The sequence below is a fragment of the Salminus brasiliensis genome, chromosome 1 (genome assembly GCF_030463535.1).
Source record: "Salminus brasiliensis chromosome 1, fSalBra1.hap2, whole genome shotgun sequence".
NCBI lineage: Eukaryota > Metazoa > Chordata > Actinopteri > Characiformes > Bryconidae > Salminus > Salminus brasiliensis.
Genome location: NC_132878.1, coordinates 52,515,403 through 52,529,577, shown reverse-complemented (window position 1 = coordinate 52,529,577; position 14,175 = coordinate 52,515,403). Strand labels below are relative to the sequence as shown.

Genomic DNA, 14,175 nt, shown 5'->3' with positions numbered 1-14,175 from the left:
AGCTTACGGATATGGAAAGAATAGAGCAGTACTAGTAGAAACCGTGTAGCCAATGGTTGTTGTTGTCAGAACTTTTTGACTCTGAACTGCCCTCTAGTGGATGTCTTACTTTACATCCATGCCAATGTACAGGACACACAGTAATATATTCTCAGTGACGGTTATCATTTGAAATTGACATTAAGCAAGTATAACTGGGGGGGCAGTTTAATAATTTTAGGGGGCAGAGGGTCACACAGAACGCAGGGTCAGCCATGCTACAGTACGCCTGGAGCGTAGAAAGTTTTAGGCCTTTGCTCAATGACCCAACGGAGCAGCTCATTGGATCTGGGTATTGAACCCACAACCCTGTGGACAATAACCCAGCACTCTAACCATTGTACTTGTCATCACAACATAACCTGACTTGCCATTTACTTAAAAATATCTTCTATCATTAAAACTTCATAAAGGCTTATTTGATATTATAGCAGTTATTACAAATGCTGTCCTCAGACTTTTGGACAGCCACTGTAACTTCAAAGATGGCCGCAAACACCACACACTTTCCCTTCAGAGGACGTTGACACGTCCAGTAATCAGGATGCCATAATTAAGACCCCAACCCTGCGAGCATATACGCAAAAGGTCACAGTCACTGGCAGACAGGCAGACGCATAGTGCATGAAAGGTGAATTAAAACCCTGTCATAGGAGATCTTTTCCTGACGCCATGATGTCTGCACACCCCGAGCTTACATTTATCAGGAGCTGTTCACTCCTGCACAAACTAAATCACACCGGCTCTCCTGTCCTCACTGCTATCTCCATAAATCATCACCAGGCTGCTCCGTGCATCCACCAGGACCTCTTTTAGATAAATGGCTGAACCCTAATGTTCACCTAAGCACAAAAGCAAGGCTTTCAGCGACTTAGGGAAAAGATCCCACCAAAGCAATATGTCAGGACCTTTCCCTCAGACTAAAAGGAACGCTGAGAACCAAAGGGATGTGTTGCATTGATTTTATGTAAACAGAGCCCGGAACTGTGGGCAATAAAGTCGAAAGTATGTATCTACTCCTTTTCGAAATGTTGCTAAACCTGCATTCAGGCACTTTGGTTTCGAGACAATTATCTCTTTATAATACTGTGACGACCTCAATAGCTCGCCCTTTTGGCCGCTCTAGCTCATCCTTCTGGGATTCTTAAACAATATGAAAAAGTTCACAGATGACAGAGCTCGGATCAAAGCAATTCACAGCCCTGTCTGTCTCAGCTAAGCTCTCATTCTCGAAGCTGCCAAGGTGGTTTAAAGAATCAAAGTTGGGTATTTTGGGTCATGCTGTGAAGTGAACTGCTCAAATCTTGCAGAAGGAGGACAGCCTTTTTATGAGATAATTTTTCTTAAATGAGAATCTTAGCTGGCAGCTTCTGCACCCCAGGTCAAGTTGTTATTTAAAGAAACGGGTCAAAATCAAGACAGTGTATAAAATAATAGTCCATTTGTACTAGTTGATTTAGGCCTTTTACAGTTTCGCTGCCACTCCATTTAAAAGTAATCAGCCACACTCTGCCATTATAGATCAGTGTAGATATGAGCACTTGCTAATAAAGTAACTGTAATATTTAGTACATAGTCCATCCCTGTGCCCTGAAAACCTTAATGTTAATGAAAGTAGGCTACTGATGCTGCGGCAGCATTATCTTACATTAGACAGATCAGCCTGTGAACTGTGTGGGCAGTGATAATCAGTATGATTAATTTTTTACAGCTTCTGCACAGTAAAAATTAACATTGCTGATATTGACAAACACTGAAGCAAAAACTAACCATCATGTCAGTTAGCTTATATACAAAACACATTAAATGTTTATAATTTATATAATTTCTTCAAATCCAACCATATTAAAGTGTACATCACATAGAATACGTGTAGAAATAGTGCTGTGGTTATATAGTTCCTCCAAGTGGATAGGGTTTTTTTTTTTTTAACAGGGTGTGAATGCTGTTCCTAACACTGGATATTTAACTAATACCTGGTTTCTAAAAGTAAATATATGCATCTTCATTTGTTTCGGACATGGGCTAGCCTAAGGAACACAATAAATAAACAATAGGTTAGTTTTTTTTATTATTTGTGTTGGTAGGCCTATAATTTGTGCAGAGAAAATATGTTTATCCAGTAGTGTCTTTTTTATCAAATCTGATAAAAAAGGATTATTTTAACACACAAAAGACCCCCATTTTTCTGTTGAAAGGCAGAAATCTAGCAACCATACACATGAGATATGCTAACCGAATTTTAAGGTTTGTGTCTCTCCCCTTCACAGTAATTCTAATGAAAACTATTTCTAGCCAAATGTTCAATATATGGCTGGTAATCCCCAAAACTTTAGCCTTTCGTCACTCATGCTTGTTTCAATGTCATATAGCTATTGTTCTAACTCTATCTCTAATAACAGTGCTAATAGCATCATCATACCTTAGTTAGACTATCATCCACCAACTGACTTGCATGTACATATATTTTATGAAATGGCTTGAACGGTTATTTCTTTATAAGTGTGTCAATGGCACCACATATCACAAAAGAAAACACCTCGGATTGAGCCCGTTGCCCTTGTAATGAAGGTCAATAATCACTCGTCCTCTTTTTCTAGCAGCTAGCATACAGACCTGCAGCTAACTCCTGTAAAGCCCCCACCTTTCTATTCTAAAACATCTATTCAATTAGGCCTCTTTGATTTCTCCGGGGAGAGGCCTTACCTCTAAAATGCATCATTAACACAGGCTTAGGCCTCCCACAGGACTCTTCTGCCCTGGGTCAAGTCCAACCTACTCTGAGTCCAGAAAACAAACACACCAGCCAGCAGCTTTCAGATGACACGCACCGCAGGAGCTCCATTTAGCAGAGCTCATGGAGATGCTTTATGAGCAGAAAGCAGCTGAGCTTTAGCTAGGAGAAGCCGTGCATAAGCTTTGACCAAACACCATTAGGCCAATAGTTTAACCCACATCCACTTAATCACAAATGGTGATCATCTATCACTCCTACTGATGAGCTCTATGTAAACCTGTGTATGGTACCTGCACATTAAACAATGAATTGCTCAAACTTAAAAGTTCATCATGGGTTCTTTGGTAAAAGCAATGGTTCTATATAGAACCTTGACAGCTCAAAGAACCGCTCTTTGGTTCTTTGCCTGGTTCAAAGGTTCTTCATATACAAGACAGACTTCTTGTAGATGATAACATCTACAAAAAGGGGGGCACTACTATGTTAAGTTAATGGGGCTGTATACAATTCCAATTTAATACACTCTAAAATAATGGTCCGCAAGCCCAGTGTTGTTACCTTGGCAATGTGTGTGCATGATTTTAGGAGGTGGAGATTTTAAATGAGCACTAAAGGGAGGGGCGTGTTTGTTTTGCTTAAGTTTAAAGCTCAATATTTGCATTTCAGAATCACATACAGCTCCTTTAAGAACACCTTTTCAGGACTATATAGAACCCTTATACTGAGCGTAGGAGATGCTCACAAGCCCATAAGGACCACAAATGAAAGCTGGTTGACAAGATATTCGAGTCTTACTTCAACCCTGTAATGTAAACATATGATGGATCCAGAAGTACCAAAAGCTACACACACCTCACCCCCCACCCCCCCCCCCCCCCACACACACACACACACACACACAAATGTACACTATCCAGCTGCCCTCTTACTCACCCCTGTCTTCTCATCGAAGATCTTGATCCCGCCGAAGGAGACGGTGAGAAAGACTTTCTGCTTGTGTTCTCCTTTAGAGCGTGCAGAGGCAGCGATTCCCTGCAGATGACAGAAAAAGAAAAAAAAACAGACACAGCTCAGAGGGGAGAACAGAGAGCGGGAAAAGAGGACTTGTGGCTCTCTCTCAGGCGGTCCTAGGGGAACAGGGGTTATATAACTGAGTCAGTTTCTATCACTTCTGTTCTCACCTATTGCCACCACTCATGTCAGTCTGATACTTGTTGGTTCTGTGAGGTGGAGTGGGGGTGCGGTGTAGGGGAGGGTATAGAGGGTATGCACTGACGTCACATTCCCGCTGCCACTCGGACTGAGTGGTAAAACTCAGAAAAAATGCTGCAGCACGGCCAAACTGGGAATGAAGCAAGCCGTTATCTGCTCAAGCTAAAGGCAGTTGGACTCAACAGTGATCCATCCAAGTTACCAAAGAACCAACGGTCTATGGACAGCGACATGTAGCCAGGAATGTCCAGATAACTGAGACTCAAATCAAACCTGTTTAGAGGATAAAACCTCATATCTGAGAGCACGAAGTCAAGCGAATAGTCTTAGGAGGGTTTTCCACTGTCCCACTGTACAGGCAGGCCGTTTTTAGTAGGCCGCATCATGCAGCCACTCAGTCTGTCTTTTTGACACTCCCGCCACCTATGACGTGATGTGCATACCCTCAATTACTTACTTATCTCAATATCATTTTCTGGGTATATTGTGGACATCACCCGTACTTAAAAACACTAAAAGCATTGTACCAGATGAATGTTCCACCATGAGCTCCCTTGTCCGACCCTTGTGGTGGAATAAACTGAATGTTATTATTGTGTTTCCTGAAAGATTGGCACTGAACGCTCGGTAGAACGCTAGTAGTAGTGTACAAAGTCAGTTTTTAGTTCAAACATAAAAGCACTCTGTAATGCTGTGTGTTTGTGATATACACAGACTGCAATAAGGGCTTTTGCAAGAACCTGGCGATACGATACGTATCACGATGGAGGTGCTATGATTCAGTATGTTGTGATTTTGCGATACTGTTAGCGAGATGATTTGTTTTTCTTAATTTTTGAAAAACTGATGTACAAAACTCAGCATTACATGCCTAAAATCTGAGTAAGAGAACAATGGGGTGTGTTTATCGTGATACTTGACACTTCAAATTCTTAGACCCCTAACTACGATACATGACAGGAAGCACTGCTGTCATTTGGCTCCTATTGTTTCAATGCAACACAGATTAAGGGCATTTTCCTACATGTGTCAGGACCCTGTTTTGCTTGGCCCTGGGAGCTCGGATTGGCAACCTGTTTGACTCCAGAGAGGTGGTCTGGAGTTTCATGCAGCATGTGTGAAAGCTGTCTGCACCCAGGTCTGCGCATACAGTAATGCAATTGGTTCATTTGGTCACATCACTCTATGTTCCCAGTTCTGTAATGGTTGGAGAGGAAATGGAAAGTGGTGCAAGCTGTTTTCAGCTTCAGTTTCTGTGAAACAGGCACGTTTCATAATGACCTACACGACTGTAAACACTGTCTGAATCTATACTGGGGTGGACGTTCAGGACTAGTGTGAAATGATGCACAGGAGTTGAGAAAGGTATTACAGTTAGATTAGTTAAATCATTCCATATAAGTAGCTAGATGAATTAATGACACAACTAATGAGTAGTTACAATAATGCTTTTATTGTGTGTGTGTGTGTGTGTGTGTGTGTGTGTAAGAGAGAGAGAGGGAGAGAGCAAGAGAAAGAGAGTGTTTTATGTGAATTCATAGCGGTTGATTCAGCAAGTGGATGAAGTGCTGACTGCCCACTTTTCCTGCTCTGAACCCTGCGCAGGACCCCGGGGCAAAGCGGAGAACAGGCGTTTGAAGTTTGTTTTTCCCCAAGGAGCTCTGCTTCTGCTCTCTGCAAACAAACCTCTACCGCCACTCCTGTCAACCTATCACACAGCCTTGATCCCTGATCCCTTTTAAGTGCGTGCAGAGCTGTGTGTATGTCCATCTGTGCGTGTGTGTGTGTGTGTGTGTGTTTTTGTGTGTGAGCAAGATCAGTGCATCAGAGAGAGCTAAGGACAAAAAGTATGGGTTTAAAATCTTGACCACCCAAAGGAGAGATTCTGAAAACTTTGAAATGACTGTTAATGTAGCCCTAATGAACTGAAACTGTGCTGCGTGATGCACTGTTTGTTAATTGTAATTTCAGTACTGGCCTTTGCAAAACCACCATGAGCCCTTTGTGAGCGTCCCAGAGGAGGTTCTGTGTGTGTTTAGGGAGATTCAACTCATACACTAAGCACTGGGCAGTTTGATCCCAGATGATGCCACGGTCATCCATGCCTGGGAGTCCCAGAGAGCACACACTGGCCCCACTCCCTCTGATTTAACAGACCTGGTAGTTTTGTGTTCTCCTCCCAGCGTGTTTAGTTGTTCAGTGACACAGCCTTAGCGCCAGTTTGAAAAGATAAGTCTGAGGCAGCACATGCTAGCCTTCAATCCCTCCCGTAACCAATCTGACCTATGTCTAACCATGTAGGCTAAAAGGGTGGACAGTGGGCGTGCTTTGGAAGTAAAGGTACTTTACAGGGCAACAGCTGAATGCAAAGCTAAGGGGGGAACAATAGTCCAACTGAAAGGTTGAGGACAAAGGTTTCTGGCAAACCGAGCACTGCAAAGAACCAACTTTTAAGACAGGGTGGGACTTCTTAACATATGCTGCTGATGATGAGAGGCTTATTAGCCAATATAGCCTGCCCAGAACTCAGCATAACAGTATATCTGTACTCACATGCCTAGGGTTATTCTTGTATTCTTTATGGAAAACAAACAGTAGATGTGTAGAAGAGATCTTTTCTGATCACTTTGCTAGTTCGGACCATACCATCAGCATATGATGACTGGAGAGACGGGAGAAAACTCAGCTGGCTCTCAAGTAAGTGGAGCCAGGAATGAGAGATGAAAAGAGTGGATGGAGGAGGGTTGCAAACACTTGACAAAGACACTGGAACGAGGTATAGATGGTATTTGTAAGATGTTAGATTTGGGAGGAGGGGCTTCAGGCACGTTCCTCCGCCTAAAATGTATTATTTGACAACATTGCATACATAAATCATACTGTGAGTGTTTATATGCTGTTTTCAAGGTGGACTGCAAGTTCATATATTCATATATTTAATGTCCTGAATCTCACTCATTGCACAGACTTCATTGCACAGAAGTCACTGGGAACCCACATGCCTGCCATTGTTTAATTTAGAAAAACGAGCAGCCACTCTCTTCTCAGTCATTTATGCTGAGATTTCTTATCCCGTGTGAATCGGTCATAAATTTATTTCAGACATACTTACTGTAGTAATCACATTACTTTACTTGCCCATGTTAAACTAGTCCTGACCGAATAGGACTAAAGTTGCATGATATTTGGAAAAAAATACCTTGCAATATATGTTTATTTTCTTCAATATATATTGCAATATTAAAAAAATAAAGGAATTTTCCAGAAGTGATCTGGTTTGTTCTACATACTACATTTTTGGAAGTCTTATGAAGGCAGCAGTACAATCACAAAGCACTAGTGTGTCCATATGCCATGCATCTAAATAAAACACAACTGTATAGCGCACATAGTGAATCGTGATGTTAAAATCAAGCTTTCCTTTCCATTGCTACCCCCCCCCAGCATGCTTGTGTGCAAGTTTATGTATGTGATCTAGAAGCTGATCTACAAGATGTTGTTTCTTTTAAACACCCCAGGGGCTACTCCACTCTGTCTCTCTTTCTATCTCCCCTTCTGTTGTTCAATAATGCGGCCCCGGGATCGATCCGCCGCTGATTGGTGGAGGTCTGCGGGGGATATAAGTGCGCCTGCTTTAGTGGAGACTATATGTGTTCATTATTCCAGATGCGAGGTGCACTTATTTGGAAAACAGCGTTTGAAAAATAGCGGCCTTTGGAGGCTGTGGGAAGAAAAAAAAAAATCAGGAAACAAAAAAGAAGCTCAGAGCGTTCAGCGGTGAAGTGTACAAATGCTGCCTGATCACGTCTTCAGATTAGAGAAAGCTCTTTCACTGTTTACTGCTTCAGAAATGCGCTGTTGGGAAAGCCATTCAGAGTGAATAGTGCCGTACCTACACATAATGTTTATTATTTTGCACTGGATGGAGATGAGACAATGCAGAGTGCCAAAGCGAGAGGACGGTGTTGTGTCTGTATGTGTACTACAGCTGCACAATATGCGGCAAAGTCCATAAATAAGCAAATAAATAAGCCTCTTAGAGGGGTTGGACGAGATATATAATATGTCCAAAGGTTTGTGGACACCCCTTCTAATGAAAGAATTCAGCTACCTTAAGTTGTACCCATTGCTGAAGCAGATGCGCAAAAGTACTGCCAATAGAATAGGCCTCTCTGGAGCAGATGGACATGAACACCATGGGGTATAAAGTCTCCCAGCATTAAGCTGTGGAGCAGTGGAACTGTGCTCTCTGGAATCATGGTGCTCCATCCAATACTTTTGGGATGAGTTGGGGAGTTGGAAATGAGGTGGGATGGTGATCTTCCAACATCCTGACCTCAATAACACTTGTCGCTGAACGCCCTGGACAATAGAGACAGCTACTTCTACAAAAGCAGGTGTCCCAAAACTTTTTGTCCATATAGTGTATTCACAGGCTCTAACAAACAGAACTACATGCACATGTCGAATGTTCTCTGAAGGGCTTATTCTTTACTTCTGGACACATTGGATCACAATCGCAATATCACTGAGGCAGTTAGTCCAAAACTGCAGCCTCAGTGAAGGTGGCCAGCATCATCTGCTCTTGTTATAGAAGTGGGATATATTAGGCAGCAGGTGGACAGTCAGTTTTTGAAGGTGATGAAGGTGTTAAAAGCAGGAAAATTGGACAAGCATAAGAATCTGAGACACTTTGACAAGAGCCCAATTACAATGACTAGACGACTGGGTCAGAACATCTCCATAACATCAGACAGGTCTTATGTGTTTTTTCTGGTATGCAGTTGTCAGTCAGTACCTACCAAGAGTGGTCCAAGAAAGTACAACTGGCTAACAGGTGACAGGGTAATTGGCACCTGAGGCTTGTTGATGTGATCCGTGGAGGCCCAACCTCACAACTTACAGCACTTAAAGGATCTGCTGCTAACATCTTGGTGCCTTCAGAGGTCTTGTGGAGTCCATGCCTCTACTGCTTAGATATGCACAAGGGGGACCTACTCAACATTAGGCAGGTGGTGTTTAAGTCTAATGTTATGGCTGATCTAGTAACTTGATGCTGGCGAGAGCACAGAGCTGCACACCCAGTTGACAGTAGTGTGGTGATCTCTGTGAGGAGGAGCTGCACTTAGCTTGGAGCTAACTCAGCAATTAGCAGGCTGGATTACTCACCTACAGTAAAGACGATCATATAGTCTTCTGACTATGTGCAGTGTCTCTCACTCTGTGTTAGCTTATTTAGAGACAGTGGGGAAGGAACGCTCATGCTTAGACATGCTAACCTTTGCAATGATACAAAACTTTTTGGATCTTCAGTGCCAGGCCATCCTTTCAGACATCATCTAAGCAGCCAAAGATGGATCGCTATTGGTTATGGGCGCAAACTACAATGCAGACGGACCCTAGTGTGACCACAGCTTAACAGAAAACACAGATGACAGTGCAAATAATTTATTTTGTGCATCTTTGTGCTCAAGTGCAGTGTACAGAAACTGCATGGTAATGTAGCAACAACTATAGTTTTTGCAAATGTTGAATACAAAACAATAAAATATTGTATTTATTCTTTCATAGCCTTTTTAAAAAATGTGCAACCACTTTTTTTTGCTGTTTTTTGCTGGGTTGTTCATTGCATTCAGGTGTAATGATGCTACCTGTTTGCCTTTTCCAGCCTCAGTGTGTATGAGCGAGAGAGAGACAGATAAAGACAGAGGGTGAGGGAGGGAAGGAGAGGGAGAGAAAGAGAGATTAGGAATGATAATGCAGAGTTGTTAAGTTTACTAAGGAGTGAAGGATTGTGGGAATATGAGTATGGATTAGCTGTCAAAATGAGCGAGGGAGTAAACAGCCCTGATCAATGGCGGCCTGGCCTCCATTCCAATTAAACCAACATGCAAATCAGCCCAAAGCAATCACCTAACTCTGCCACAAACACACATACAAACACACACACATACACACACACACACACACACGACTCATGAGACATACATACTTGGTATAAGTAAAATAAAGACAACAAATAAAAAACAAACAACAAAATTTGTTGTAACACAGAAATACATATCCATGCACGTACGCACACACATACACACACACACACACACACACACACATATATATCCTTGACTGGACAGTGGTGACTCCTGATATTTACAGGGCTCATTAACCCAGCTGATGGATGTAGGCTACGAGAGATCATTCACATTGTGACTGTATTGTAAATGTGGGTGCACACACACACACACACACACACACACTCTCTCTCTCTCTCTCTCACACATATACCTTTAGCTTCATCATTGAGTCTTGACAGAGTTTGTCTCCTCTTGCGGCAGTGACCTCATCAATGCCGATGAGCTTGGCCTTGTAACGCACACCATCGCCCTTAAAGCGCTTTATCAGAGCGGCCTCACTACGGTCCTGCCCTGAGGAGGGAGAGAAAGAGAGAGAGAGAGAGAGAGAGAGAGAGGAGGAGGAGGATTAGAAACAAATATCCAACATTTAGCAGCATCTCTAGTTGCTAGTGAGGAATGAGTGTACATGCAGTACAATAGGGGAACACATTAATGCTGTACACTGGCAGCACAATACATCCTGGCCTACCACTGTATGAGGAATTGTGTGTGACCACAACAGACAAGATTTGGTGTATTTAGTGTTTAGTTTTAGACTATTGAGACTATTTCTCTCAGAACTGTGCCTTTGTCAGCAGGAACACTAGAAAACAATACCCCAGTCAGGAAAAATACTAAAGTCAGTAGGCGAAATGTGTTGTTGGCCAGGAAAGCTACACAGCTGTGTTAGTAGGGATGTGCTGGAGTGAAGACCACAGTTTTGGTTGCAGATTCTCTGTGAACTCACTGTATGGATTCGTTGAGTCCAACCGGCAAAGTCAAAGTCTAATTTACAACCTGATGTGGTGAAGCAGATTTCCAGAAATCCAGGAATAAGACAAAAGAGTAGCAAGACAAATAAACATTTAACTTTAAGTGAGCGAGCCGAATGCGTCAGTGGCAATGGAAAAACTAGGATAGATGGGTCCCCCTTGTGAGTCTTGGTTCCTCCCAAGGTTTCTTCCTCCAGCTTTCCCTTGCCAAACCAATCCAAAAATTACTAATAACTAATAAAACGTCACCTTAACACCACACAGGTCTCTCGTTGTACTTGGGTGTACTGACATAATCATTGATATGCTCAGCAGTAGTAATGGTAATAAAATTAAGATAATGCTTTATAATAATAATAATAATGATGATAAAAGTTGGAGCCCATGTAAAGTTCAATGGAATCAGTAAAAGAGGGTGAGCAACCGGTCTGAGGCAGGTAGCAACAGACCCAGACAGTCCATCTGTATCAGGCCGGACAGGTGGGCAGTCATTAACTCTGAGAAGGTAAAGAGATGGAATTGGTTCTGTTTGGATTTATGGAGTACAGAGAATGTGAACATTATCTAATGACTCTCTATTGACGGCCTTGGGAAAGTCAAATTCCCCTGGGAATTCCTATTTGGAAAATCGTGCCCAACTGACATCAAATGAACGTGGCTGTGTATGGCAATCCACCCATAAATGAGACTACAGTAGTCTACATAGTAATTGTCATAGTCAGTACTGACCATTGCATAACAGAAAAACCCCAAAAGACCTGCCTGATGATCTGGAAGTGTTCTGACCCAACTCTGGCACTTGTCAAAGTGGCTCAGATCCTTACGCTCGCCCATCTTTCATGTTTCACCTGGTACTAATATTATGGCTGATCGGTGTATATGCACTTCCACTGCTTCTACCAAATGGCTGTGAAAGAAAAGAGCTTCTACCAGAACCACAATAGTCTAAAGGTACATGTTGAGAAAGTGCATAATAGATGAAACGAGAGAGAGAGAGAGAGAGAGAGAGAGAGAGCGCACTGCAGATCTACTGGCCTGGTTTGAGCTGATATCAAGGGATGAAGTTCAGCTCTTACTTCAAAGCACATTTCCAACAGCCAATCACAGCTTAGAAAGCAATCCTGACCCCACCCACACCCTGCTCACATTGACTTTAATTGGCAAACCTGACCATCCAATCGATGGGCTCCTTGAGGATGGAGACCAATTAACTCGCTCACGCCCAGCGGAGCGGAGACAAACAGAGCCAATTAGTCCTGAGTCCTCACATACACACAACAACAACAACAACACACATAAACACTGACACTGGCCCTGGGGAGACTGGGCAAACACAGGCATTTTTTCCTGGTTAACTGGTGGCCTGTGACAGGGAGGTCAGAGGACAGAGGGTGTGTGTAGCTCAAACAGAGGAGAGATGGCGATGTGAACGCATTACAGTCCATTTAAAGCTCCACTGCCCTCCAGACATGTCTTCTTCCACATCGCTGAATATTAATATAAACATTTTCTCTATACTCTTTCTATGTCTCTCTCTCTCTCTCTCTCTCTCTCTCTCCAACCCTGACATTTTTGGCATCACCCCCCTCGCCCTTCTCTCAGCTGTTGTATTGTTGGGGTATCAATAGCAGCGCTCTCGTACTGACCTTGCTCTAACACACTCTCCATTCTGTTCTCCATTGTGGCCGTTCAATGGCTGCTCTTACAGCAATAAATAAGGGGTCAGGATTGCCCTAGTCGTGAGAGTGTGAGAGGCAGTCTGCCCAGCAGTGCAACACACACACATTAACATGCTGTGTGCTGCTGGTCAAAAGTCAGCTGAAAGAAACCCGTAGCGTAGACCTTTAGAACAAGACCACAGCACATCTACTGTCTCTGCTAGCCAACGCCCCCTGCAGAGAGTGTAATGAAATGCACAGTCATATTTAATTGGCCAGACACAGAACAGACTGACAGTGTGTATGCTATACAGATTACACACTAGTGACACACTCTCTGTATAAAACACAGTGGACAAGAAAGGAGGGGCTATAATCATTATAAAGCTTTACACAAAAAAAACAATCCCCTCTGTCCTGTACTGGCACCTACAGCCTCATTACTGAACATCAGAAATGCCAATACACCCCTGATGGCAGTGCATGTTCAAGGCAGGTCTATATATATATATATATGGGAATATCTTATTAAATTCACCTTATATACTACCCACATAATTTATATCAAAATGTTCAAAACAATCTCAACACTCTCAATAATGTGACCTAGTGTACTGTGTGGAGAGATAATCTGAGGACAAAAAGAGAGAAGATGGGTGATTATTAGAGAGAAAGAGAGAGAGAGAGAGAGAGAGAGAGAGAGAGAGAGAGAGAGAGAGAGAGAGAAACAGAAGAAGGAAAAGAGACGGAAGGAAAAAGAGAGAGAGAAGTAGAGGCACATAGGTAAGAGAGTGGAAGAGAGATAGAGGGAGAAAAATAGGAGACAGAGAGAGAGAGAGACAAAGAGAGAGTGGAGAACAGAAGAGGGAAGAACAGGAGAGATAGTGAGAGAGAGAGAGAGAGAGAGAGAGAGAGAGATAGTGAGAGAGAGAGAGAGAGAGAGAGAGAGAGAGAGAGAGAGAGAGACTGAGAGAGAACAGAAGAAAGTGAAGGGAGTGGGGAAAATGGATGCTCCCTCCTTCAGCACCAGCCATATCTAGACACACACAAACACACACTTATTTATGCAGCTTAAACTTATGCAGTTTAGAGTTCTGCAGATGCCCTGCTGACTTCTGCAAAAGCAGGTATGAGATCTGCCAGTGGAATCTAAAAGAACAAAAAAACTGTGTGTGTGTGTGAGAGAGAGAGAGAGAGAGAGAGAAAGAGACTGTATATGAGCTGTGCACCCATGCGCACAGACGATTCACAGATGCATTCAATTTTCCAGCAGCAAGAAATCAACCGTGTTAGTCCTCCAGCTCCTCTAACACGGCAGCAGCCACACGTTCGGCCCTTCAGGGCTGCAGTGCTCTCAGGCTGACTGGCTGAAGAGCGTTCATCATCAGTGTTCCAGCAGTATAGATCTCCACTAGAAGGGCTCTCTCGATGTATAGAGCAGAAGGCTAATGGCCATCCAGATAACTGCAGTGCCAACAAGTGCACTGAGCTTTTCCATTACCCCATGCGCACTCCACTGCCCTCTAGTGCTCCACGGCAGGACGACACGTTGCTGACTGCTCTTCGCCGTACACAACCTTTGTCCAGGCTGCAAATCAATCTCCATGAGTCATAAAGCCACAATTGACTCTCACTCACCATCA

At 43.1% G+C, this 14,175-nt stretch overlaps 1 protein-coding gene across 5 annotated transcripts in view; it reads right to left on the bottom strand.

Moving 5' to 3' along the window:
- dab1a (DAB adaptor protein 1a) overlaps positions 1-14,175 on the bottom strand; it is a 192,604-nt gene that overhangs the window by 59,776 nt on the left and 118,653 nt on the right. For all 5 annotated transcript variants that reach the window (XM_072682452.1, XM_072682479.1, XM_072682444.1 and 2 more), the window contains exons 3-4: positions 10,274-10,413; positions 3,710-3,808 (exon numbers count right to left, since the gene is read on the bottom strand). In XM_072682452.1, the coding sequence (XP_072538553.1) occupies positions 3,710-3,808; positions 10,274-10,413 (239 nt within the window). The remainder of the gene's footprint in view (positions 1-3,709; positions 3,809-10,273; positions 10,414-14,175) is intronic.